The sequence below is a fragment of the Odontesthes bonariensis genome, chromosome 17 (genome assembly GCF_027942865.1).
Source record: "Odontesthes bonariensis isolate fOdoBon6 chromosome 17, fOdoBon6.hap1, whole genome shotgun sequence".
NCBI lineage: Eukaryota > Metazoa > Chordata > Actinopteri > Atheriniformes > Atherinopsidae > Odontesthes > Odontesthes bonariensis.
The window spans coordinates 15,288,072-15,310,329 of NC_134522.1; the positions used below are offsets into that span (position 1 = coordinate 15,288,072).

Sequence of the window (22,258 nt, forward strand, 5' to 3'; positions counted from 1 at the left end):
AAACCTTGTCATTACAATTCCAATGATAATGACAGCTTTGAAAAGCTCTGGGTTATTTCAGTTTTCACTGTCATAGTAATTACCTTTAAATTTAGTCTTCAAACTCTCTTCTTGATGCCATAGTACAGAGCGACCCTATATGATTCAGTTTACAGTAGCTACACCCAACACACTCGCAGTATCTACTTTTTCTGTACGATAAATAATCAGCTTCGGACACTCAGGCTCCTGTCTGCAAGAAGCTGAACAAGATGCTGGAGAAAGGTCAGTGGTTTCAGCTTGAATTACGGCCTGCCTACATTTTTCTGTTGGCAAAGTTTCGTCAAAAATGTAAGCCAACTGCATTGACTTATCTTAGCGGTTTTCCCATAACTTCAATGGAAAAACCACTGCCGGCATAACGATAAAAAGAAATGCAACACATAGTTCTTTGGACAATGCTGTTTACAGGAGCCAAATATCTTTCATGTCATCTTGTGGGAGCAGATTATGTGCAAACAGATCCTGTTTGATAGAGCCCAGTGTGAGAAGGTTGCAATTACAAGACAGGTGACAAATGCAGCCATTCTGTGTTAGTCCAGAGGCCGTTCATGGGAAAACACAATGCTCTCGATCATTCATGATCTCCAGCAGTGATTGGCTCAGGGATTTATCCACTGAGTCCATTATCTTGAGGGAAGTCAGAGGTGGAGAAACACACAGTTGTAGCCACGTGTTAACAAATGTCTGCATGACATGGCGTGTCTTTTTTTGCCATGTATAAAATGACAACGTGAGCATCTTTTTTTGTTTTATTTTACTGATAAGACTTTTTTTTTACAGAAAAAAAAAAGCATTCAGTCGTGCTACAGGTTCCTTTATGGAGTGGCAGTAGATAAATAACATCCATCCATCCATCCATTATCTATACCGCTGAATCCGTCGATCGGGTCGCGGGCGGGCTGGAGCCTATCCCAGCAGTCAATGGGCGAGAGGCGGGGTACACCCTGGACAGGCCGCCAGTCCATCGCAGGGCCACATAGAGACAAACTAGACAAACAACCATACACGCTCACACTCACTCCTAAGGACAATTTAGAGATGCCAATCAACCTAACATGCATGATTTTTTGGACAGTGGGAGGAAGCCGGAGTAGATAAATAACAAATAAGATAATAAATAAGAGGTCATGAGGAGACCAAGCAGGTAAGTGTAGCCTGTTTTTAATGGGTAACATGCACAGGGGTAAACAATAAAATAAAATTTGGTTGCTTTCAGTTGCTTTGGTTTCGTGGTTTGTCAACACACTGCTGGGGCTTTGAGGGACATTAACACACAAAACCAAAGTTTACAGTAATATTGGGTTTCTGTTCGAACACAATGTCAATAAAACTACGTGGATGTGATGGGATGCAAGTCTCTCCATGTAAACTTTTAAGCAATATAAACAGAGGTTCAAACAGTGCGTGAGGACGCGTCCATTAGGCTTCCATAGAATAAATGTTACTGTCTCCATGGCAACGGCTCAAACAAACATTGCCGGTGCTGTATCGTCAGGGGACGGCGTACATCTTCTTCTCCTTGTTTTCGGGGTTGTTGTAGTTATGCCTCCAAAAGCCTCCAAAGTGAAGCGGGTGAAAGGCGGGTAGGTGTGCGCGTGTTCGTTACATTCACGTCTAATCTGACACACCAGCTGTAAACGCACTTTGCATTATTTCGATGCAGGAAAGGAAAGAAAGACAGCAAACATGTACCAAAAGAGGACAAGGAGTCGGACGTCGAGACGGCCAGAGTCAACGCCGCTCTGTGGGAGCTGAGGTTAAAGGTGAGCGAGCAGGACGTGGCAGAGTATCGGCTGGAGAGCCACAAGTTGGCACGCGCCAATGACCAGCTTACCAGTCAATTGTACCGCGAGGAGAAGAACTCCATCGATATGACTGGTTACTGGCAAAAAGAGGTCGCAGCTAAAGAGGAGAAGGTCGGTAAGTCCCTGCAGGAGTGCACGAACAATGTGCGATATCAGTTTAGAAGTGTGTAACCAAATGATGCTCTAAACAGATCAGCATGCTGCGGGAGGGCCTCAGAAAACAAGAAGCACTGTCACTGGAAGAGAAGAACAAGCTGGTGAGCTCAAAGAAATGCAACCTGAGGTGTAATTGAGTCCACGTAACAGAGCCAAGCTTACATGTTCAGTTTATGTACAATGAAATTACAGATGCAGCCCCTCAACTCACTCATAGAAAGCCATTAAACCAAAAACAACATGATCCTTTCATTTGCTAAATACAGGATGGCATGGAGCTGTTGCCATGGAGCTGTATCTGCCAGTGTGTATCTAAGATGTTCAATTAAATACACTACTATTGGTGACCTCATATATATCCTGAAGTGCATTTATTGACTCAGGCTGGGCCAGTTTGCTATGAGGTCCACCTGTTGAGTTGTGATGGAGGTCTCTAGAGAAATGTGGGCACAAAGAGTCTCATCCCATTCCCTCAATTCAGCCTCTACTCTAGGTTTCCTAATGTTAATGAGTGAGCCGATCTTAAATAAATGTAATTAATACTCGCCTCCGTGAATAAAGCTGAAAAAACGATGAATGAAAACGAAAATCTTGCCAAAAAAAAATTGTTTTTTTTTTTATAGCAGACATGGCTGTGATTTATGGTGTGCATCTCAAACCTGTAGCATCTCAAAAATGTGTTGCGCTGTCTCTTAACAGCTGTCTTGTGTGTAATTATGCTGGCATTCATTTATGTTTTCAAATAACAACAACCAAACAAAGAGACCATAAAATAAAAAAAACAAAGCCTCACATTCCGAGTTACGTGGTCTATTGTTATTTTAATCCACATCAGTAGCCACAGGGGGAAAAAAAAAGAAGAAGAAGCATAATTTAAAAGCGCTTAGTTGGGAAAAGGCTGTCACTGTGCTGGTCTTGATGTGTTAACCATACTTCGCTTGTCTAGAATGCCACTGTATGTTACATAACATAGACCAAAGGGACTTATTTTAACCCATACCCTCACTGACCCCTCTTCCCATACTTAAGACCAAACTATCAAACTTGAGAAAAAGCCAAGTGAAAAAAAAAGATACTGAAAAACCTGCAAGCAGCTGTTTTCCATCTTCCAGCCTTTACTTCACGATAGTAAAATCGAGGCCAATAAGCTTCTGAGGATGAAAATGGTCTGGACCAACTTGAAACAACCCTATTTCAGACATGTATGGAGCTGTCACATATGTCCAAGTTAGGGGGGAAATATTGCGCTTGTCTACAAAGACGTGACTTGGAGACTTGCTGTTCGCAGCCTTTTTGACTTTGCAAGGGGATAAAATGGTTCAGTGTGAAAATGAAACGATGTGGTGAAACGAGAAGCGATTCTTCTGTGTCGACACAGAGTGGTGAACAGACAGATGCAGGCGACGCTGATCGGTTTACACTGAGTTCTCACTTGAAATGGTTAGATCTGTTTGGAAAGGTCACGGTTTTATAGATCGTAGACGGTGGAGATTAAAAGACGCAAACCAGTGTGTGTAAATGAAGCTGCACTGATGGAGAGGAACATTTTCAAAGTTATCTGAAGAATAACAATTAGGCCTGAAGTTGTAATCAGATGGTTGATAGCCTCTCATTTAGTCATCATCTCCATGTTTGTGGGTGTGTGTGATTCTTGTCTTTCATGACTTTGGTCACTTTGTCACTTTTTGCTCAGACAGGCTTTTCCACATTTAACGTGACTGATCTGTGCTCAAGTTGGCTCGCAGAAGAGTTTACCATCATGAACCCTGAAGTCGTGTCTCTTCCACAAGCAGAGATCAGTTTGTGCATTTCTTTTTAAGGAATGCCAAATGTTTGTCTATGTTTGTGAAGGCCAGAGACTTCAACATGATCCAGGACAGAATGAGGGAAATGGAGGAGCGGGAAGCCCAAATGGAGCAGGAACTCAGCGATGTGAGGAAATCAGAAAACAGATCAAAAGGTCTTCATTCTTGAGGATGTTAGAATGCAACTGACATTCGTGTCCTTTTTACTTTTGTAGATGAGAGAAAGCATGGATATTGCTGACAAGGAGCACAGAGAAAACCTAAACAAAATGGGAGAAAAATTCTTCAAGGAAAAGGTATCAAGTCCAAAAGCACCGCTCTAAAGAAAATGAGTATTATTTCACGCTAATACACCTATAAATGCTGTTTGAAAATATAATGTCAGACTGACAGACCGTCTTTGTGGACAGATGAGAAAAGATGTTGATGGGGGGGGGGGGGGGGGCTTTGATATTCAAAGTGGAAGAGTGAAATGAGTACATTTCTGCTGCAGGCATCCCTGGAGAGGGAAGTGATGGAACGATGCAAGATAGAGATGGCTGTGTTGAAACAGGACCACCGTGAAGCCGTGGCGTGAGTGTGTTTCCGCTGCTGTTTTACAACTTAATTTTATACTTTAAACTGCTCCGTCATGCAGAATGCAAAGAAAAAATAATTTACTCATGTGAAGTGTTGATGTTTATGTGTATAACCAGAAATAATGTTATTTTCTTGACCACACTGGTACGTCACATGCATTCTAGTGTATATCACCTTCGCCAACGATCATATGCTCGGCCATCTCAGAAATGGCCTGCAGGAAGGAGAGAGTGAAGCAAGTCTGGAAGATCATAGTTTATTACTTTTGAGGCCATAGGATATGTACCCTGCCTCTGCTGTGCTATTTATACAGCTCATAAAACATCAACATTGATACTGGTGTGGCTTTGCTGGTTTGGTTTTAGTGTCAGTAATTGATTTAATTTTGAACACAAGTCAAACACAACAATCCATTTGATTTGGTTTTCTCTATAAGACTTTATTGAGAAAAACAAACATATTCAAAGCCTCTACACACTTTGTTTTGTTCTACTTAAGCCACCACGTGCTGGGTAAAATTAACCCACAATGTGTGCATTGTCAAAAGTCAAAAAGATGTGTTCACATCAGGTGGAAGATTTTCTCAGTGGCTCTTTTGTTTGTCTTGTCAACCATTTAGGCAGTTGGAAGATGCCTTGCATGCTGCATTCACGGAGCATGATCGGCTAAATGAATCATTGAAAAATACCATGAAGGAGGCAGAGGATCTTAAAAAACTGATACATTCACTGACTGAGGAAAACATCTTGCTGGCGTTTGACAAGGTGTGTTTGAACTGAAAGACAACAAACATCAGTGTAACTATTAAACACCAGTCCTTGGGAAGAGAGTATTTATCTCCAAAGTCATTTAGAGTTATGAAACACTTGTCAGATCCGTGCAGAATATATTTCAGGTGGTTTTTCCCTTGTGTTGTTTACTTGTGCTGACCGGGTGTATTTTGCTTGTGGCCCTACTCCCCCCCCCCCCCCCCCCGACCTCCTGACTACTATCCAGCCTCTCGGTGGTCAGTGGTTGCGGTGAGTTTCCACTGGTGTCTGGGTTCAAATTCAGTGGCTTGTCCATTGCAGATTTCTGGCACTAATTGCTTAAGATAAATAAATATTGGGTGCATTAATCTTCCCTTGATGATGACAGCAAATCAAGAGAGTAAATCCACTTTGCTAATGCTTTGGCCACTCACTCAGCAGTGCAGACTACAACACAAATAATTTTCTGTTCCACTTCTACATAGGTATGAAAACGTAGGGACTTTCCAAAGTAAGCTTTCCCCCCCATTTAACCACTCTGCTCCTATACCTTCCTGCCCAGGACATGCTTGAGTCGATGGTAAAGAAGAATGTAGCCCAGATGGAGGTAAAAAAAAAGAAGCTTTCTGAAGTCATGGCCAAAGTTGCTTCCCTGGAGAAGGCCCTGAATCTGAAAGAGGAAAAACTCGAGCAACAGGAGAAGGAGGAGAAGATGAACCTGGTCGCCATCGAGGCCAGCCAGGTAGAGTTGGACAAACTGCAGAAAGTCCTCGCCATGCGAGAAAAGGAGATGCATCAAGTGAAGCAGCTGGCGAGCACCATTGTAAAGAAGCGCACAGAGGTGGAGGAGTTCTTCCATGAAGTGCTGGATCATGTGAGGGAGCAGATTGTTGCCAGCAGAATTCGGTACAAACAGGAGGCACTGCAGGATTATCATCGGAGATTTAGAGAAGCCACTGCAGGAAAGATAAAGTTCCCACCCATCCGCACCTTCCATAAAAATCTGTACAGTACCAACTCTGTCTATTCAGACATGGAAGCAGCTTCAGAATGGTAGATCTCTTCCATGACTTGTTCTGTCCGTTATAATTCCTCATTTTTTTGTTAAAACAAGCAGCTTATTCAGGGATAAATAGAACTTATTGTGATTCATCCTAATGCAATCTACACTGAATAACAATGTACTAAGAGAGAAAAGTATTCTGATGGATTTTCTGTGGTTTGAAGGTCTCATCCCTCTGGCAGTGATGTTCAAATCTCAGATCTGACTTGGGAACAAAAGGAAGAAGTGCTCAGCCTTCTCTTTGCTAAAATGAATGGACAGAAGGAAAGGTAATGGGGCATGCTAATAACTGGCTTAGGTTTGACTTAGCAGAAGCCTTGCTGGTTGTTTTGCTTACTGACTTCATCCCAGATAAAACATTAAAATCCATTTGTAATCCTCTAAAAAAAAAAACACTGAAACTTCTGCATCAATTAACTGAAGAACAAAGTGCAGTGACACCATGCAGTTAGCCCAGGCTGAACCTCTGCTAACTCCTCCCTCTTTTTAATGTTTTAAACAGCCATTTTCTCAGTAGAAGAGGATACCATAAAACACAAGTTAGGCTTCGACCAATTTTCTTTTCCATCAAGCTGCTTAAAAAGAATGAAGAAAGAGTCTGGGCACAATAGTAAAAATAGGCCCGGCCACAAAGTCGTGTGCTTGGAAACAAACATCTGGTCACGTCGATTTTCTTTCAGGCTATTGGTCTTTCACGTGCACCAACAGTTTATTTTGTTCTTTGAACACTTGTGGTCAGAGAGCAGCTGGTAACATGATTTTCAGAAAAAAGTGAGCAGGGGATGTGCATATAGGGTACATGGTAGGCAAGAGGAGAAGTGTATTCATGTTAGCAGTGGTCTGGCACCTAGTCCAGCAGAATAACACAGAACATTTGGCAACGGAAGACAGTCAGTAAGCAGTATCCAAATCTGTTAGCATTGTGTTGACCCAAAGTGACCCCACTTAAGGGAGGCTATCGACCTGAGCAAAGAGACATCAGTGTTCCACAAAACATGTTTTTTCACTATGGCGTCCTGTATTTAACTGCAACTCTGCATTTTCTTGATAGGAAAGTTTGCCAGCATCTGGATTTGGGTGCCTCCTCTGAGAAGCGGAAGAGCCTAAATGACACCGACGTTGCAGAGTAAGACACAAAAAGAATGGACGAGAATAAAAGTTGAAACTCATCCTTGCAATTTAGAAGCCTACGCGGATTTATTGGTCCCACATTGCATGTATAGTTGAAAAAGCTCCAGCTGTGAGAACATCGTGCCTACATGTGATTTATCAAGACGGTTGCATTTTACTGTTGCATAATGAGGACTGTCTTCCAGAATTAGAGAGGAGCTCTGCTCAGCGACCATCCTTTCCAGTCCATTCTGCCCTCAAGCCCAACCAGCCTGCCGGGTATGCACACCACGTGACCCCGGTGTGGCCTCTACATATAACATCACACTTTGAACCGTTTGCCTTTGCTTTGTATGCTTCCAAAGATGGTCGGCGATGAACACAGTAGAATACCACGTGTGATTGTGCTTATTTAAAATAGTTTAACATGCATGCATTTATGGTGTGTCAGCATTTTGTTTCATAGAAAAGTTATTTGAATCTCTCTCACTATTGACCAGAAGGGTTGTATATCCATAAAAAAAAAAAAAAAATGTGTCCATGGTAACCTATACTCGTGGGGTTTATACACACAAAAATGTAAGAACAAGAGTTTTAATAGTCATGTTGTATTTTAGGAACTGACATTGATCCAACAATGCTGCCTCATCTGTGCAGATCTTTTGCACTTAAATCTACCAGAGTGGTGGACATTTATACAGTATCGATATATACAGATCAAATATAAAGCCTTAAAAAGGGGTGGTGCTATTTATATACTATTCTTAATAAACATCTTTTTTCATGAGGAAGAAGGACGCCTTAAGTGTCCTCTGAGGCTCTTAGGAGGATGGAGTATTTATCGCCCCATTGTTGGCATGGTAACAGCAGGACTTTTCAAGGTGGCATCTTCAGCTTTCCATTGTGAGGTGACAGTTTTGATTTGAGTGTAGAATTGTATGCCCTGAAGAGAGAAAAATAAAACATTTACATGGAAAAAAAAAAAACATTCCACGTTTTAAAATGTGTTTCCTTAGTGCTTACTTGTTTCCCGTAGAAGTTCATATCTCCTCTGAACGATCCTCTTGATCCAGTGAAGGAGAACATCGGCAGAGGCACAGGGATGGGTACATTGACTCCAACCTACAAATAACAAGTACCGCCCCTTTCATTTCCGTAAGTGCAAGCTTTGTAAAACAATTCAGAGATCCTAAATTGCTAGGATGAGTGAGAAGCAGCTGATGAAAGATGCGGCTCGTGCACGCCGTTTAAAAAAAAACAGACTACATGATCGCACTAAACAAAGCTAAACCTGTGGCTTACATTTGCTGTTTTTGAAAGCAAAGTATGCTCTTATGTGAGGGAGGAAAAAGTAAATAAAACATTTTGATATGAAGGCTGTAGAGGCACGGTTGGTTTAGATGGTTTGAAACAGGGAGAGTTTGGGCACACGAAGGCCTTTTGGCAAAGATGCATGGAGTGGAAAAAAAAGAAGAAAAGTAGATGTTTGTTGCACAGAGGTTTGGAGAGGAGTGCAGCACATGGCCTGCACAACATTCCCCGACATGTGAACAGCAAACACAGGGCATAACTAGGCTCCACAGGCAAACAAACAGGGTAAAGGCTGGCCGTATTTATGCATAACTGTTGAACAGGACACTAGGAATCCCTTTTGAGTTTTAATTTAAGATTTCCCCTCCCTCTCTGAGAGTTACCTGGAAAAATGTTTCTATACCCCCCTGTTTTTCTTTACAGACACATATTTGCTGTAGCTATTTGGAGCCTCAGAGGCAGGGGAAGTGGAGAGAAGGGGGTTGCCTGAGGTGTGTATTTAGGGTTTAGAAGCAAACAAGGGGATACGTGACATGGAAAATAATTGTTTTGTATACGTGAAGATTTTCAAACAGAAATGTGATGTGCTCCCTGCCTGAGATGCTGCACAGACATGACAGAGGGATGTGAATGCCTCCTTTCTACCCAAACAGAGGAACACATTTGGAGGCTGCCGCCACTCACCTGGCCCACGTCCACCTCATGAGTGTATTTGCGTGCTGTGGCACCATTTGTGGTGAAGATGGCTGTGCCGTTGCCATAAAGGTTCTTGTTGACCAAACTGATGGCATCATCGAGAGAGTCTGCCTCAAGAACAATCAGCACAGGTCCGAAGATCTCCTCAGTGTAGCACTTCATTTCAGGCTGTGAGAGCACAAAAGATACACTTTGACTTCGACTTACTGCAGAGTTATTTCTAAATGGCACTCAAACACAATCAGATCGGTTGTCTGCACATAAAGACAAGAATCCACATACTGTGACACCGCCGATGATGGTGGGTCCTACAAAGTTCCCATTCTCATAACCCTTGACCTTGATGTTTCGGCCATCCAGAAGCAGCTTGGCTCCTTCTTTCACACCACTCTGGATGAGACTGCAAACTCTCTCCTTGGCCTGCGGAGAGATCAGTGGCCCCACATCTGCACCAGGTTGGTCTCCTAGCAGGGCCCCAAAAACAATGAGGTTTAAAGTTACATGCCACTGTACAATACAGACGCTGACATCCAGATACTTCTTTTGCCACAAACACTAAAGCTAGGACAAGGAGCGCCCTGAGGCACTCCCACCAAAATGTATACTTGCTGGTTTCCTGTGTACTACTCAAATTTAACTCTGTATCACTATAAAGAGGGAGCATCATTCTTCATTTTACCTCACATCAACTTATTTCTCAAAGGATTTTGGTGGTCTAAACCGCCATTTAGGTCTGGACCGCAGTTCTGGCCACAAATTTGCAGCATGACTGACTCAACAACCTCTTTCTCCCAGATGATTCCAAGGGCGAGAGGTGAGGTTAGGACGACGTGGGTGGCCCCAACAAGACTAAGCCAAAGGCCTTTGGGAGAACGAGCTCAGGAGCAACTAAGGTGAAGGACAAGTTGACGGGCGTGGCACCTGCATTCACTCGTAGAGCCTTGGCACGCTCCACCAGCTCCGGCAGCCAGCTCCGTGCCTCGCCCACCAGGACGGCTGTGGACAGAGCCATACAGCGCTGTCCCGCTGCCCCGAACGCCGCACCCACAAGCTGGTTCAGTGTGTTCTCCTTGTTGGCATCAGGCATCACCACACCATGGTTCTTGGCACCCTGTAGTACACACAAAGTGGTTAGCCTTCTGCCGTTTGATCCTCACATTACAGCAACTGGTTAGTCACGAGTAGGAACAGGATATCGGGGAATTCTAAGCAACCGACAAACTTCTGTGAAGTAAACTTGTTTAACAGTTTAGTTCACATGACCTAGATTCAAAATAAATTAAACGCGAGGACTTTACACTGTGACACACAACTGCAGTCTGATTTACACATTGTCTTGTCTGTCCATTTAACAATGACTGTAGGAGAAGGAGCAAGTTAAAAAAAATAAATAAATAAAAGAATAGGTTGACCAATGCTGCCACCTTCAGGACATTTAGAGCACGTTTCTGACATTAAACTTATCGTTAGACACTCACCATGTTGGACTGAACCCTTTTGCCATTTTTAGAACCCCTCTCATAAATATATTCCCCAGCTTGATTTGAGCCCACAAAGCTGATTGCCTTGATAGCTGGATGGTCACAGATGAAATTCACAGCTGGGGCAGAAAGAAAGTAACAAAACTTAAAGTTATTTCAAAATATCTGTTAATTAATAACTACTGGTTTGTCAAATATTGAGAGACACAGAAGCTCAAGTAATAATCAAGTGCTGAAACTATTGGTCCGTACTGTTTATACGGTTTATAAATGCTAAAATAACCGTGCTTCTATAGTAATGTTAAACCACTATTGTCCCGTTAATGTTCTGACTGTCACTGTTAACTCTTACCATCGTGTTGGCCATGTATGATGTTGAGCGTGCCGTCCGGAGCACCAGCGTCCTGCATCATCTTAGCCAGCAGCATAGTGCAGGTTGGTACCCGCTCTGAAGGTTTCAGCAGGTACGTGTTGCCACACACCATCCCCATAGGGAACATCCACAAAGGGATCATGGCGGGGAAGTTGAAGGGGGCGATGCCGGCACACACCCCGATGGGCATACGGTAGGTGTAAGTGTCCATGTCTTTGGTGATGGATGGCAGAGTCTCACCGAGCATCAGTGAGGTGACGCTGCACGCATGCTCCACAACCTCTGCAAAGGAGAGGTACGAACTCAACACATCACGTAACATGCATTCATTCATCAAGTACGACAGAGTACAGGAAAAAAAAACTTTGTCCTTTGTTAGTTATGACAACACGATTTCTGATAATAATCGTCACGTTTCAAACACTGAAAAGTTCAAATTAAAATAGGTTTAACACCTACAGAAATATTGATTACAAAATGCTGGTATAATGGCAAAACTGCACTATTAACTGGTATGAATTAGAAAAATGTTTAAATCCAACTCTTTAAACTTTGTCTAAAAAGGGTAAATATTAAAAACTTCACTTGAATCACATTAAAACCACAGCCTTTTGAAAGGCTTTTCATCTGAGAGGATTAACAGTTTCTCGGAAACTGAAACAAACCAAACGAAATGACGATGCGCTGTAGATATTTTGTGGTGCGATTACTATTTCATTATAGTAATAGTCTCAATCATTCAACAAGGTTATACAGTGGGCCACCCTTTGTTTTTTTGAGTGTCTCATTGACTAGAATGACTCATTGACTACGTTTTGTCCTTTGTCAAGCACCGTGTGCACGTGTGTGTCAGATGAGCTTACGCAATCCTCTGAACACGTCCCCCTCTGCATCTGCAAGGGTCTTGCCCTGCTCCACTGTGATAGCCCTGGCGAGTTCTTTCTGAAACACAAGCAGCCGTTCGTGTCAGCCGAAGAGCTGATAAAGTTTCTTAAGTGTTTTTTCTCTGAAGTATCAATATCAAATGGAAACTAATGCTTTAACACAATAAGGCTAAGTTGGGCATTTTGTTGTGCCACATGATAAAACTCATATTTTCAGTTTCTGTCCACCAATCGCTCTCTGACCCTTAGACTTACAATGTTGTCCTTGATAAGCTGCTGATAGCGCAGAAAGATCTGCTGCCGGGCCAAGATGGAGGTCTCGGACCAGGAGTGATAGGCTCTGGAGCACGAGTCTGTGGCAGCTAACATCTCCTCCTGGGTGGCTTTGGGTACACGGGCAATTACCTCATTGGTAGCCTGCAGGTAGGAAGTAGGAAATCAGGTGGCAATCAAGATGTGTCAATTTAATATTACACACAAAAGACTGATCAGTTTCAGTTCGCTGAAGATTTACCAAGTCCACCAACTGTTATGCAACAGGTAATATTTTACTTTCTGATCTAATTTGTACAATAAATTGCTATTAATTCAGTCGTTAATACATAACTAATACTATCATGAATCTAATCTGATAACCAATCAAAATAGAAATTGCTACACTGGTTACTTTACCAGAAGAAACCAGTTTGCTCCAATCATAAAACACACGTATTATGTCACATGTTACAGATTAACCCATTCACATCAGATGTGTGTGCTTCTGCCTTTCAGACCCGAGTTACCGTCTGTACACCTGTCATCATTTTACAGACAGGCAACCGGTTGGTCATTTATTTTTAGTATTGATGACCATAAGGGCCTCGTCAATAATGTACAATGAAAGCAGACAGTTTAACCTCCTCACTTAATATCTATAAATTCTTCAGAGGCTGAGAAATAAAGGTTTTAGTGGACAGCGTCAATTCTGTCATGGCTGTTTTCAAGCTATGCTTTGAAACGCTGCCTTAGGTCTGAATGGCTCAGTAAGAGCCAAACCATAGCTTCAAAAGCATGGCAGCTTATTGTGAGGCTCTTCTTAGTGGATGTCAGATAATATGGTGCTCAATGATTAGGTGAAATACTTACAGGATTGTGAATATCCAGCCATTCTGAGGACTTGGATTCTACAAATTTCCCATCGATGAAAAGTTTAACAGTCGGCTGTGAAGAGACATATTGCGCTGTTATCTCAGAATGACAGTAAACATTCATTCCAGATAAATGATTACACTGGCTTCACTCACCATTGAGGAGGAGGAGTAGCATATTTGGCCAACTTTAAGTGGGACCTGATAAAGAAACACAGCAAGGAGTCAAATAATCAAAAGCAGTGTTTATTATTTATCTATTAACAAACTATCATCTATTAAGGCCATTCTGGTTTACATATTCTGTAAAATATGCATGTAACCAGTTGCTTCCAGCTGCAGCTTGTTGGCCTTCAAGATTAATAAACAACTACCAAGTGTGGACTTGTGAAAAGGGGACAAAGTCAAGCTGACAGAATGAATGCAGATCAGCCTGCAGGTGTCCTGTAGGGTTTTTTTTAGTGCTTAAATGCAACTAAACGCTCAGTGTGTTCACAAATAATGTTTCCTCATCGAGAAGGCAAAAGCCAAGCCTCATAATTCCTGAGGAACAAGTTAATCCCATCTCTGTGAGGCAATCCACACATAAATTCTGCAGCACATGACACTTGCACTTTGTAAACAAATGCAGCTGACCTGCCAACGCCACTTGCATTTAAGCAGACTGTAACACTTTTTAAAGCTCACCTTGGTCCTCAGCACTGATCTTAATACTGTTGTCGCCATGGTGGGGAGATGATGCGCTTGGCACGTCTTGATTTGACCAACTCTGCAGGTTGCACCGTGGACAGCAGAAGACAGTCCTCGGCCTCCTCCTTCAGAGATCAACTACCTGCGGGCAGGCTCCGAGGAAAACTGAGACTCACGATTGGCTCAACACTCGCCCTCCCATAAAGAAGCGCAACATGATTGGTCACTTCAGTGAGCCTTGTGTCCAATCGTTTTCTTATATATTATATAATCCCGCCTTAGCTATGTAACGCGACTAACTATTGGATGAAAAGAAGTTAACCGATCCTCCTTTTTCTTTTAATCAGGAAGTTGTGTAACGTTGAGCTGAACTGTGACCAAGAGCACCGTTAGATAGTAGACGCTCTGAGTTATCCGTTTCCCAGCAGAATTATGTCTACTTGACCTTTTTAGTTATCTTACAGGCCGAGACTTTAAATGTGCCGAACGTAACCCTCTGAGAAAGGAGTGCAGCTTATCCTGAAAATAAGTGTTAACAATGTTAGGTTGTCTTGCCAAGGTACTGTGAAACACCTTAAATGTTTGCTGTTGTGTGTGTGTGCACCAACTGCTTAATGTGAACCATATGAAGCCCAAATACTGCTTAGTCATGGACCACAGAGTGGGTAGGAGGGAGTTTAGGATCACTTCCTATTGGCTGCTGGAAGATGAGGGGAATGTGTAGAAAAACTACTTGCAAAACTTGATTCACTCTAGTTGGGGGACATCTAGATACTAAGAGCCATGGCCCAAAACAAGGTGAATTAATGCATAAGTGCATGAAGGGAAACTGTAAGCATTTTCAACCTGACTCATTATTTTCTGCTTTTTTTTGGCTTTCTACCCAGCCTGTACTTCATGGATACTTCCGAAGCTCCTGCTCCTGGAGGGTCCGCATTGGTAAGTGCTGCCATGAAGTTACTTTGCTCAGCTCTTATGCAAATCATTTTGACGTCAACAAGATGATAATTAACTTTCTGTGCACAGCTTTTGCTCTTAAAGGCATCGAATATGACCAGGTTCCAGTCAATCTAATCAAAGATGGAGGTCAGCAGGTAAACTGATATACATACGCAGAAGTTACATACTGTACATTAGGGGTCTTCAACGTTTTTCAGGCCAGGGACCCCCAAACTGATGGAGAGTTGGAGCAGGGACCCCCCTACTATTTATATGGCATACAATTGTGTTTTATATTTAACGGGGCCTAATGCTGTGTATAAACATTGCTACTCTGTTATTGTACATTCAATACTAAGCTATTCAAATAATGCACAGGTTAATATATTCATGTTTTTATTTTAAACATGTGCAAGGTACAGGGTGGCCGTGCCACTGCCATTTATAAACAAACATCTTGCATACAACACTGAGCTATTCAAATAATCCACAGATTTTAACTTTAAACATGCATGTAGATGGGACAATGAATCCTCAAACCATCTGTGGATGGCACACGTTTGCACACAATTTGTAAGAAAAAACTGTTTGAAAAAAAAAAAAGTCAAATCAACCAAAGATTTCGCGACCCCCCTGCAGTACCTCTGCGGACCCCCTGTTGAAGACCTGTGCTGTACATGATAACTGACAAGTTGTTTCTACATGGGGACATAATGCAATCTTGTTTTTTGGAAAAGTTGCAATAGAGTGTTAAATGTGAATCAAAGCAGCATGCAATGGTTTGTAAATCATCTTAATACTGTATAAAATTGAAAATATCATAACAAATGTGATTGTTTTGTTGGAACAAAAAAAATTTTAAGTCAACACTGGAATATTGTGTCTCAACAAGAAATTGCAAAAAATTTGGAGATTTCATAAAGTAGGACTCACAACATTATTAAGACTCATCTTGGTGCACAAGTGATAGCGTTTAAAACTGTCATTAAATGGCATTATCAGCATTTAATAATTACCAGCACTGCATTGAACATTGCGGTGGAAATGTGCTCAGGAACACAAAAGAGACGCATATAAACAAGTTGCAGAAACCCAGCTGGCTTCTCTTTTGTGCCCAACTTAATTTCAGATGACCAGAAATAAGGTGGGAAACTTGTATATGTGATGTAAACATCTATTAAACCACAGAAGAGAGGGTTCATCTGACTTGCTCTCCGTACATGGTTAAAAAGCCAGCATCAGGGCTAGTATGTTGGTGCATTAGGTCTTGTGGGTAATCTGCACATTTCTGAAGGTACCAATATTGCTGCACGATGGAGGTTTTGGAGCAACAAATAATCCTGTGTGGACAGCACATTTTTCAGTTGGGGTCTTCCTTACTTCAACTAGACAACACCAGACCACATTCTGCACATATTCCAACTCGGCAGTATTATGGTGCAATCAGAACTATTGTAGATAGTTGTGGTCATGGCTGCATAATCCTCAAAAATGTCTGCATTGGCCTGTTTGAAAACAGCTCGGTGTAACACACAAAAATATCATGTTTTCATATTGTTTCAGAGCGTTGACTGACGGCTAGAGTTTACAGTCGTTTAACGATGTCATCTCCTTACTTTATGTTTGATGGATGACTGCTATTTTTACAAGGGTTAGATTAATTAGGAGGACAAATCATTAACAGTTGGACTTTGATGATTTGTGACTAGTAATTGTCTACTAATATTTCATAATCGTGACAGTCCTACTCACAGCTGCATGCCTCTGCTGCAGAAGAATACAAGTCACCCCTTAACGCATGGGGCTTGAATGATTTGCAGTTCATTGTGCTGTTTTCCTTAGTGTTTTACAGAGTCAGACCTCTTTCAAAGCAAAGTTTTATTGAAAAACGTTCAAATGAGCAGTAGATACACATGCAAGTTTAACTGATGTCTTGAATTAACAAAGGTTTTCTCTGTGCTTAAGCTAACAGAGCAATACAAAACATTGAACCCCATGCAGCAAGTGCCTGCTGTGGAAATCGATGGCGTCACCCTCTCTCAGTCAGTAAGTCTGAGCACTCCATCCACGTCATTCTAGCAAAACGGATTTTATTTCAGCTGAAATTCAGAAAAAAATTTTCTCACATAGTTGGCTGTGATCCAGTATGTCGACGAGACCAGAGCGGGACTTCGTCTTCTTCCAGCAGACCCGAAGGCACGTGCCCAGGTTCGGATGATAAGCGACCTGATTTCCTCGGGGATACAGCCTCTGCAGGTGAGCGGAAAACTGAGCCAGACTTCTACGCTACTCTGGTTCATGAAAATAAATGTAAAGAAATACAAACATCACGCTTTATTAATTAATATGTGGGTGTTTCAGAATTTGTACGTGCTCCAAAAAATAGGAGCAGAGAAGGTGCAATGGGCGCAGCACTTCATCAATCGTGGTTTTCAAGGTGTGTGTGGAGGCATTTCTCTATTCTCACAGTTCTAAAGTCATCACTTGAATCATGTTTGCACCTGGGTTCATGCACACTTTTTGTTCTCCACCAGCTTTAGAGCCAATTCTGAAGCAAACGTCAGGAAAGTTCTGCGTAGGTGATGAGGTGAGAGCTTTGATTATCAATCAAAAAATTAACAAAGGGGTGAAACGTTTGGAGACTTTTCATCCTGATCACCGTTTTCCTTTTAGGTTTCCATGGCAGACATCTGTTTGGTCCCACAAGTCTACAATGCAGAAAGGTACGTAATCAAACACTGCAACCGAAATATCTGAAACCTATTGCTCACAACAGACCTGTTAGCCATGATTTTAATGGCATATTGTCGTCGATTTAATTTCAGCTAGTCTTGCTTTTCTCACGTGAAAATCATTCGTCACTCAAATGTCCTGACCTCTAAAACACCCGACACAGAGACGCATGACCGATGAGTGTTTAATCTCTGCAGGTTCAAAGTGGATGTGGGACAGTATCCAACCATCAAAAGGTTAAATGAGACCTTAATTGAGATTGAAGCTTTCAAAGTGAGCCACCCATCTCACCAACCAGATACTCCTGCTGATCTTCGTGCATAAAATGGCAGCTCGAGACATGTGTGTTAAATAAAGGAGCAATCTTGTTTCTGTGCAGTCATTTTAAATAACACAAAAAACTATTGACTTACAAATGTTTATTAGCATTTTCACATCAAATTTAGATAAGTCTCTAACTTTTCCCAGCCCGGCACTTGACCCTCATATTCATACTGACATGTAGACAACAGGTTAATAACATAATGTGTAAAATAGGCAGATCAGAGATTTGTTATCCAAAGTGCAAAACCTCAGGGACCTCTGCTCGCAGCATCTGGTGACAGGATGAATGATTAAGACCCAAATTATGCAGACGAATATGCTTCTCTGTCACATCGGCTCGCATCACGCCATCCGCTCCCGTTTGAATATGCTCACTTGTCACCAGCAATCACCACAGTGCACTTGACTGTGTCATTGTAGAAGGAACCGGAGCAGTCTGACCCACCAAACACCAGCAAAGTGCACTGGATATTTGTGTTTTCACCCTGTACTCGTTTCTCAGCGCCCGTTAGGATGGTACTGCCCAAATTTATCACGCTGTGCCCAGCACGGGGTTTGGAGCAAAGCAGTGGAGATGGCAGTGAACTCCACACACCGGTATCTTAAGAGGAAACAAAGCAGTCTATTTTTCTTTCTTATTAAACAAACATGTTCCAAACTGGATCACAGACTGTAGCGTATTTTTATTTATGCACACATTAATATAACTGGCACAAAAGACGACAGTAAAGGAGATCGGCTCTCACCAGTGTTGAAGACATGTACATCCTGCAGAGCTCCAATTGCACTGCAACCTCCACTGATTAAAATCCGGTTGTCCAAAACTGGGAGTGCTGCATGAAACCTGCACATTTACATGGAAGGTTTTACCGTAACCCGCTTTTTCAAGTTCAATTTAAAAAATACATCAAATTCAAATGCTGCTCTGTGTATCCAAGAGTCCAAAAATACCAGGAGCAGATGGCTACATCGATGACATTTATCAAGGTTGATTAGTTCTGTACTTACCCCCGAGGCAGTGGTGGCATGTTCGCACACTTCACAGCTGTGTACTCCATGAAACCTTCACCCAGAAAGGGAAATTCAACCATCAGTGCAAACATGGGCACAAAACTGACCCTTTTGTATCGAGTCAATATTCTTACCCAGATCTAAGACATGGAGATCATTGAAGTAGGCAGCAGTCTTCCGTCCACCGAATATGACCAACCTCTGAGACAGAAGTGTGGCTGAGTGCCTGTTCAATGAGCACAGAGTTAGCGTTGCATTATATAATCAAACATAGTTCAGGTTAGAGAAGATTTACTCTGGTTGTTTTGTAAAGAAGACTGACCCAAAGCGGGGCAGAGGCCTCTCTCCTTCCACAATGGGCTGGTACCACAGCTCATACTCTGGGTTGAAGATGTACAGAGCATTACTGCAGGATTTATCCCCCAAGGAATGACTGGGCTGAACTCCTCCAAAGACAAAAAGCTCTTTCTTGTAAAATGTTGCAGAGTGATATGCCAAATTCGGCACATTCCCCTTTGCCTTTAATGAAGGAAATCCACATAACAGCATTTCATACATTAATGCATGTGTTGTTTTTTTTTTTTAAATAAAAAATAGCTAAGAGCAATATGTGAATTACTTCTAACAAACCCACAGAGACAAGCTTCCACTTCCAGGTCAGAGTATTAAGGATGTACAGCTCGCTGTAGCGCTGACCCTCCCTCAGGCCACCATACACAAAAACTGCCTTAGAGTCTGGGTCATAGGTCGCAGTGTGTCCCCGGGAACACGGTGGCCCAGGTCCAGAGGCAGAAGAGTTCATTGGGAACCAGAAGTCACTGTCTGAAAACCGGTCAGGTAAGCATCAAGTTAGAATGCATGTAATCGCAAATCTGTCTTAGTTCCTCCTCTAGTGCATTACACTTTGAATCTGGTGCCTTAATCTTATCCAAGATTAACAAACTCCACCGACCTAACTCGAACTTCCACAGAGAATCCTCACAGTAGTTTTGATCAGAAGTTTCCCCTCCAATGAGAATGGCAGTATTGGGGTCGCTCAGACACATAGTGTGGCTCCAGCGCTTTGACGGACACACTGAAACTATAAACATAATCCTCGTGAAAACCCTGTTTTGTGCAGTCAGATGTGGCGATATTGGCCATGAAGCTTGGGACTCAGACCTTGTCTGTTCTCATTTTTAATCTGCACACTAATTTCCTCTTGGCTGCTCATCCTGGACAGCCGCCTTTTCTTAGGGGCTGAAACTTGGTCTACGTCTTCTGTGAGACTGTCCATATCCTCGGAGCTCCACGTCAGGCGGCCTCTCCCGCTAATGACTGTACGTCTGGGCGTCTTAACCTTTCAGTCACAGAGCACATCGCAGACCCGCCACGGTTACTTGTTTGACACGCAGACATGAACAGTTTTCTTAAGGACGACACTCACCGTAGGCCAAGCTGCAGGGTGGGGAGAGTCGCTGGTGTCAACTTTATTCACTTGGATCTCAGCGTAACAAACGCTGTCACCCAGGCTTGAAGAGTTGGGGGTTATCTGTAACGATATGCATTACCTAAACGCCTGTGGCACACCCCGACCAAAGCGACGACCACCAAACAATCAAACATTGTTCATCTCACCGTCTCATTCTCAGCACTCGTGCATAATGTGCTGGAGAGATCCGTCACATTGTGCTGTTCAGGAAACAGACGTTTCCTCTCAAGCACAGGCGTGCTGCTGAGGACACTGGTGTTATCCTGTGGCTGCTGGAACCAAACAATCAAACAACGCTGCACATTATCACTGTTATCTGTTGAGTTTAGCTACAGCCAGCATGACCGCTATCAGTTCAATAAGGAGCAGGTTTGACAGTACCTCAGGTTGTTCAGCTCTAATTCCCCCTTCCCATTATATGAGCCTGAAGGCCTCATACCTCTCCGCAGACCTTCAGCACAATCTTGATGTAAACTCCTCTCCTGCCTCTTTCTGCGGCTGCTGTCACAATGTCATCGCTCCAGGCACCTTCCCAGGTCAGACACCTGAGTTTAGAGAGGAGCGCAGGATTTTTCTCATTTAAACTCATCTCTTTTTTGTCTTTATGTTTCATCTCCCCAACTTACTTCACTTGAGAGGACAGAGTTCCTATATTCTGGGTCTGGACATCTTCACTGACCACAACCTCGGCTGAGATGGTGGTCTCCTTGCAGGCCCACTCTCCCAGCCCGAAGATGACCAGCTGCTGGGGAAGAGGCAGCGGGACGTGCACTTGAAAGCACCTTCGGTTAGATCTACTGCGGTGACCCAGACAACAAAGAGTTTTTGATTGTTGCTTCATGGTGAAAACGGCTTCGGTGTAGTTTTATTGATTAACTTGTTGTGTACATACCTACTAAACTGGCGGGGGACGTCATGCAGGGACCAAAGGACGTAAAAATGAAGCTTTCCCATTTTCTCTGGGTCAGCTTGGAGGTGAAGCAGCGGCCGAAACGTTGGTCCAAGTTGGAGCTCCGGAGGTAAGCTGTGATTGGCTGAAAGGAGCAAGACGCCGTTGTAAAAAAAAAAAAAAAGCACAGGTGAGAGCGAAAAGCAATCAACCAGGAGTCCACCCGCGTGCACACACACGATTTAAACGGTGGCGGTGGGAGGCCCGCACCTTTCCTGTATGCAGAATTATAATGATCACAGCGTAAAATACAAACAGAGGCAGTTTAAGGTGCTACTGAAGGCACCCCAAGCAGAATGTTATACTGAACTGTGCAAAAGTCCTGAGCCTATTTATTTATTTTTTTTACATTTTGCTTCCAAGGATCCAGACTTTCTTGTAATCTGTTAAAGTGGTCTTCATCAATAATACCCCAGGCTGCCTGAATAACAAGGCATTTCTCGGACATAGCTTCTCCAAACATACTATCATGAGGTGATGTTGTTCAGGAAAGGGGAATAAAAATCCATCCAGCAAAGCACTGACACAGGAGAGATAGTTGATCCATCAAGTGATCACAGATGCCTCATCAGAAACGGTCTCCATAGGAAGATGGCTGTCAAGGAGCCATTCTTAAGGAAGGGAAACAGGGAGGGGGAAAGCCACAAGAACTGAACTGAAAACCATTTGAGTGATGAATCCTTCCCAGAGCTCAGACCTCAATATTAGCTATCTCAGCCGCGTGGCATCACCATCTTTAGGTTCTCTCCGGGTACTCCGGCTTCCTCCCAAAAACATGCATGTCAGGTAATTGGTGACTGGAAATTGTCCCTAGGAGGGAGTTGTTTGTCTTGTTAGTCTCCGTGTGGCCCTGTGACGGACTGGCGACCTGTCCAGGGTGTACCCTGCCTTTTTATGAGCTTTTCTTACTCTATAATGAACTGCAGATTTTTAATGTTTCCATTTGGATTCATCTAATAA

At 42.8% G+C, this 22,258-nt stretch overlaps 4 protein-coding genes across 5 annotated transcripts; 2 read left to right on the forward strand and 2 right to left on the reverse strand.

The window, feature by feature from the left end:
• Nucleotides 1–1,557: 1,557 nt before the first annotated feature.
• LOC142366692 (basal body-orientation factor 1-like) lies at nucleotides 1,558–8,399 on the forward strand. Its single transcript, XM_075448648.1, has 10 exons — nucleotides 1,558–1,625; nucleotides 1,706–1,958; nucleotides 2,039–2,104; nucleotides 3,855–3,935; nucleotides 4,024–4,104; nucleotides 4,302–4,381; nucleotides 5,007–5,151; nucleotides 5,699–6,189; nucleotides 6,364–6,468; nucleotides 7,251–8,399. The coding sequence occupies exons 1-10, from the start codon at nucleotides 1,585–1,587 to the stop codon at nucleotides 7,327–7,329; spliced, it is 1,422 nt and encodes a 473-aa protein (XP_075304763.1). The 5' UTR covers nucleotides 1,558–1,584; the 3' UTR covers nucleotides 7,330–8,399.
• aldh6a1 (aldehyde dehydrogenase 6 family, member A1) lies at nucleotides 6,198–14,016 on the reverse strand. Its single transcript, XM_075448290.1, has 12 exons — nucleotides 13,869–14,016; nucleotides 13,338–13,382; nucleotides 13,180–13,254; nucleotides 12,310–12,471; nucleotides 12,034–12,112; nucleotides 11,150–11,452; nucleotides 10,795–10,916; nucleotides 10,238–10,427; nucleotides 9,599–9,780; nucleotides 9,305–9,484; nucleotides 8,333–8,431; nucleotides 6,198–8,252 (listed from the first exon to the last, which is right to left on the reverse strand). Exons 1-12 carry the CDS (start codon nucleotides 13,905–13,907, stop codon nucleotides 8,148–8,150), a joined length of 1,581 nt encoding a protein of 526 aa, XP_075304405.1. The 5' UTR covers nucleotides 13,908–14,016; the 3' UTR covers nucleotides 6,198–8,147.
• A 215-nt stretch (nucleotides 14,017–14,231) lies between these two features.
• On the forward strand, nucleotides 14,232–17,911 carry gstz1 (glutathione S-transferase zeta 1). Of its 2 annotated transcripts, none has more exons than XM_075448340.1 (9): nucleotides 14,232–14,430; nucleotides 14,759–14,810; nucleotides 14,898–14,965; nucleotides 16,776–16,856; nucleotides 16,941–17,066; nucleotides 17,172–17,247; nucleotides 17,345–17,397; nucleotides 17,484–17,533; nucleotides 17,741–17,911. In XM_075448340.1, the coding sequence occupies exons 1-9, from the start codon at nucleotides 14,410–14,412 to the stop codon at nucleotides 17,865–17,867; spliced, it is 654 nt and encodes a 217-aa protein (XP_075304455.1). In that variant the 5' UTR covers nucleotides 14,232–14,409; the 3' UTR covers nucleotides 17,868–17,911. The 2 variants fall into 2 exon arrangements, with proteins under 2 accessions (XP_075304455.1, XP_075304456.1); XM_075448341.1 differs by lacking the exon at nucleotides 14,232–14,430 and adding an exon at nucleotides 14,442–14,669.
• On the reverse strand, nucleotides 17,835–21,266 carry LOC142366693 (uncharacterized). The gene is made up of 13 exons (XM_075448649.1): nucleotides 21,246–21,266; nucleotides 20,976–21,094; nucleotides 20,789–20,894; nucleotides 20,496–20,621; nucleotides 20,305–20,424; nucleotides 20,040–20,217; nucleotides 19,831–19,959; nucleotides 19,513–19,700; nucleotides 19,201–19,397; nucleotides 19,013–19,104; nucleotides 18,876–18,930; nucleotides 18,614–18,711; nucleotides 17,835–18,468 (listed from the first exon to the last, which is right to left on the reverse strand). Exons 1-13 carry the CDS (start codon nucleotides 21,264–21,266, stop codon nucleotides 18,239–18,241), a joined length of 1,659 nt encoding a protein of 552 aa, XP_075304764.1. The 3' UTR covers nucleotides 17,835–18,238.
• Nucleotides 21,267–22,258: the final 992 nt, after the last annotated feature.

Bases quoted from the DNA above. Each gene is read 5' to 3' on its own strand.
- LOC142366692 (XM_075448648.1), top strand. From the start codon at position 1,585: ATGCCTCCAAAAGCCTCCAAAGTGAAGCGGGTGAAAGGCGG. The intron at 2,105-3,854 runs GTGAGCTCAAAG...ATGTTTGTGAAG, and splicing joins TGGAAGAGAAGAACAAGCTG to GCCAGAGACTTCAACATGAT. The intron at 6,190-6,363 runs GTAGATCTCTTC...TGTGGTTTGAAG, and splicing joins ATGGAAGCAGCTTCAGAATG to GTCTCATCCCTCTGGCAGTG.
- aldh6a1 (XM_075448290.1), bottom strand. From the start codon at position 13,907: ATGGCGACAACAGTATTAAGATCAGTGCTGAGGACCAAG. The intron at 12,113-12,309 runs GTAAGTCTAAGG...CTTGTGTTTCAG, and splicing joins AGCTTATCAAGGACAACATT to AAAGAACTCGCCAGGGCTAT. The intron at 9,781-10,237 runs GTGCCACGCCCG...GGGCCCTGCTAG, and splicing joins GGCTCTACGAGTGAATGCAG to GAGACCAACCTGGTGCAGAT.
- gstz1 (XM_075448340.1), top strand. From the start codon at position 14,410: ATGTTAGGTTGTCTTGCCAAG. The intron at 14,966-16,775 runs GTAAACTGATAT...TCTGTGCTTAAG, and splicing joins TCAAAGATGGAGGTCAGCAG to CTAACAGAGCAATACAAAAC. The intron at 16,857-16,940 runs GTAAGTCTGAGC...TTTCTCACATAG, and splicing joins GCGTCACCCTCTCTCAGTCA to TTGGCTGTGATCCAGTATGT.
- LOC142366693 (XM_075448649.1), bottom strand. From the start codon at position 21,266: ATGACGTCCCCCGCCAGTTTA. The intron at 20,895-20,975 runs GTAAGTTGGGGA...CTCTAAACTCAG, and splicing joins ACTCTGTCCTCTCAAGTGAA to GTGTCTGACCTGGGAAGGTG. The intron at 18,931-19,012 runs GTAAGAATATTG...TTCTGGGTGAAG, and splicing joins TCTCCATGTCTTAGATCTGG to GTTTCATGGAGTACACAGCT.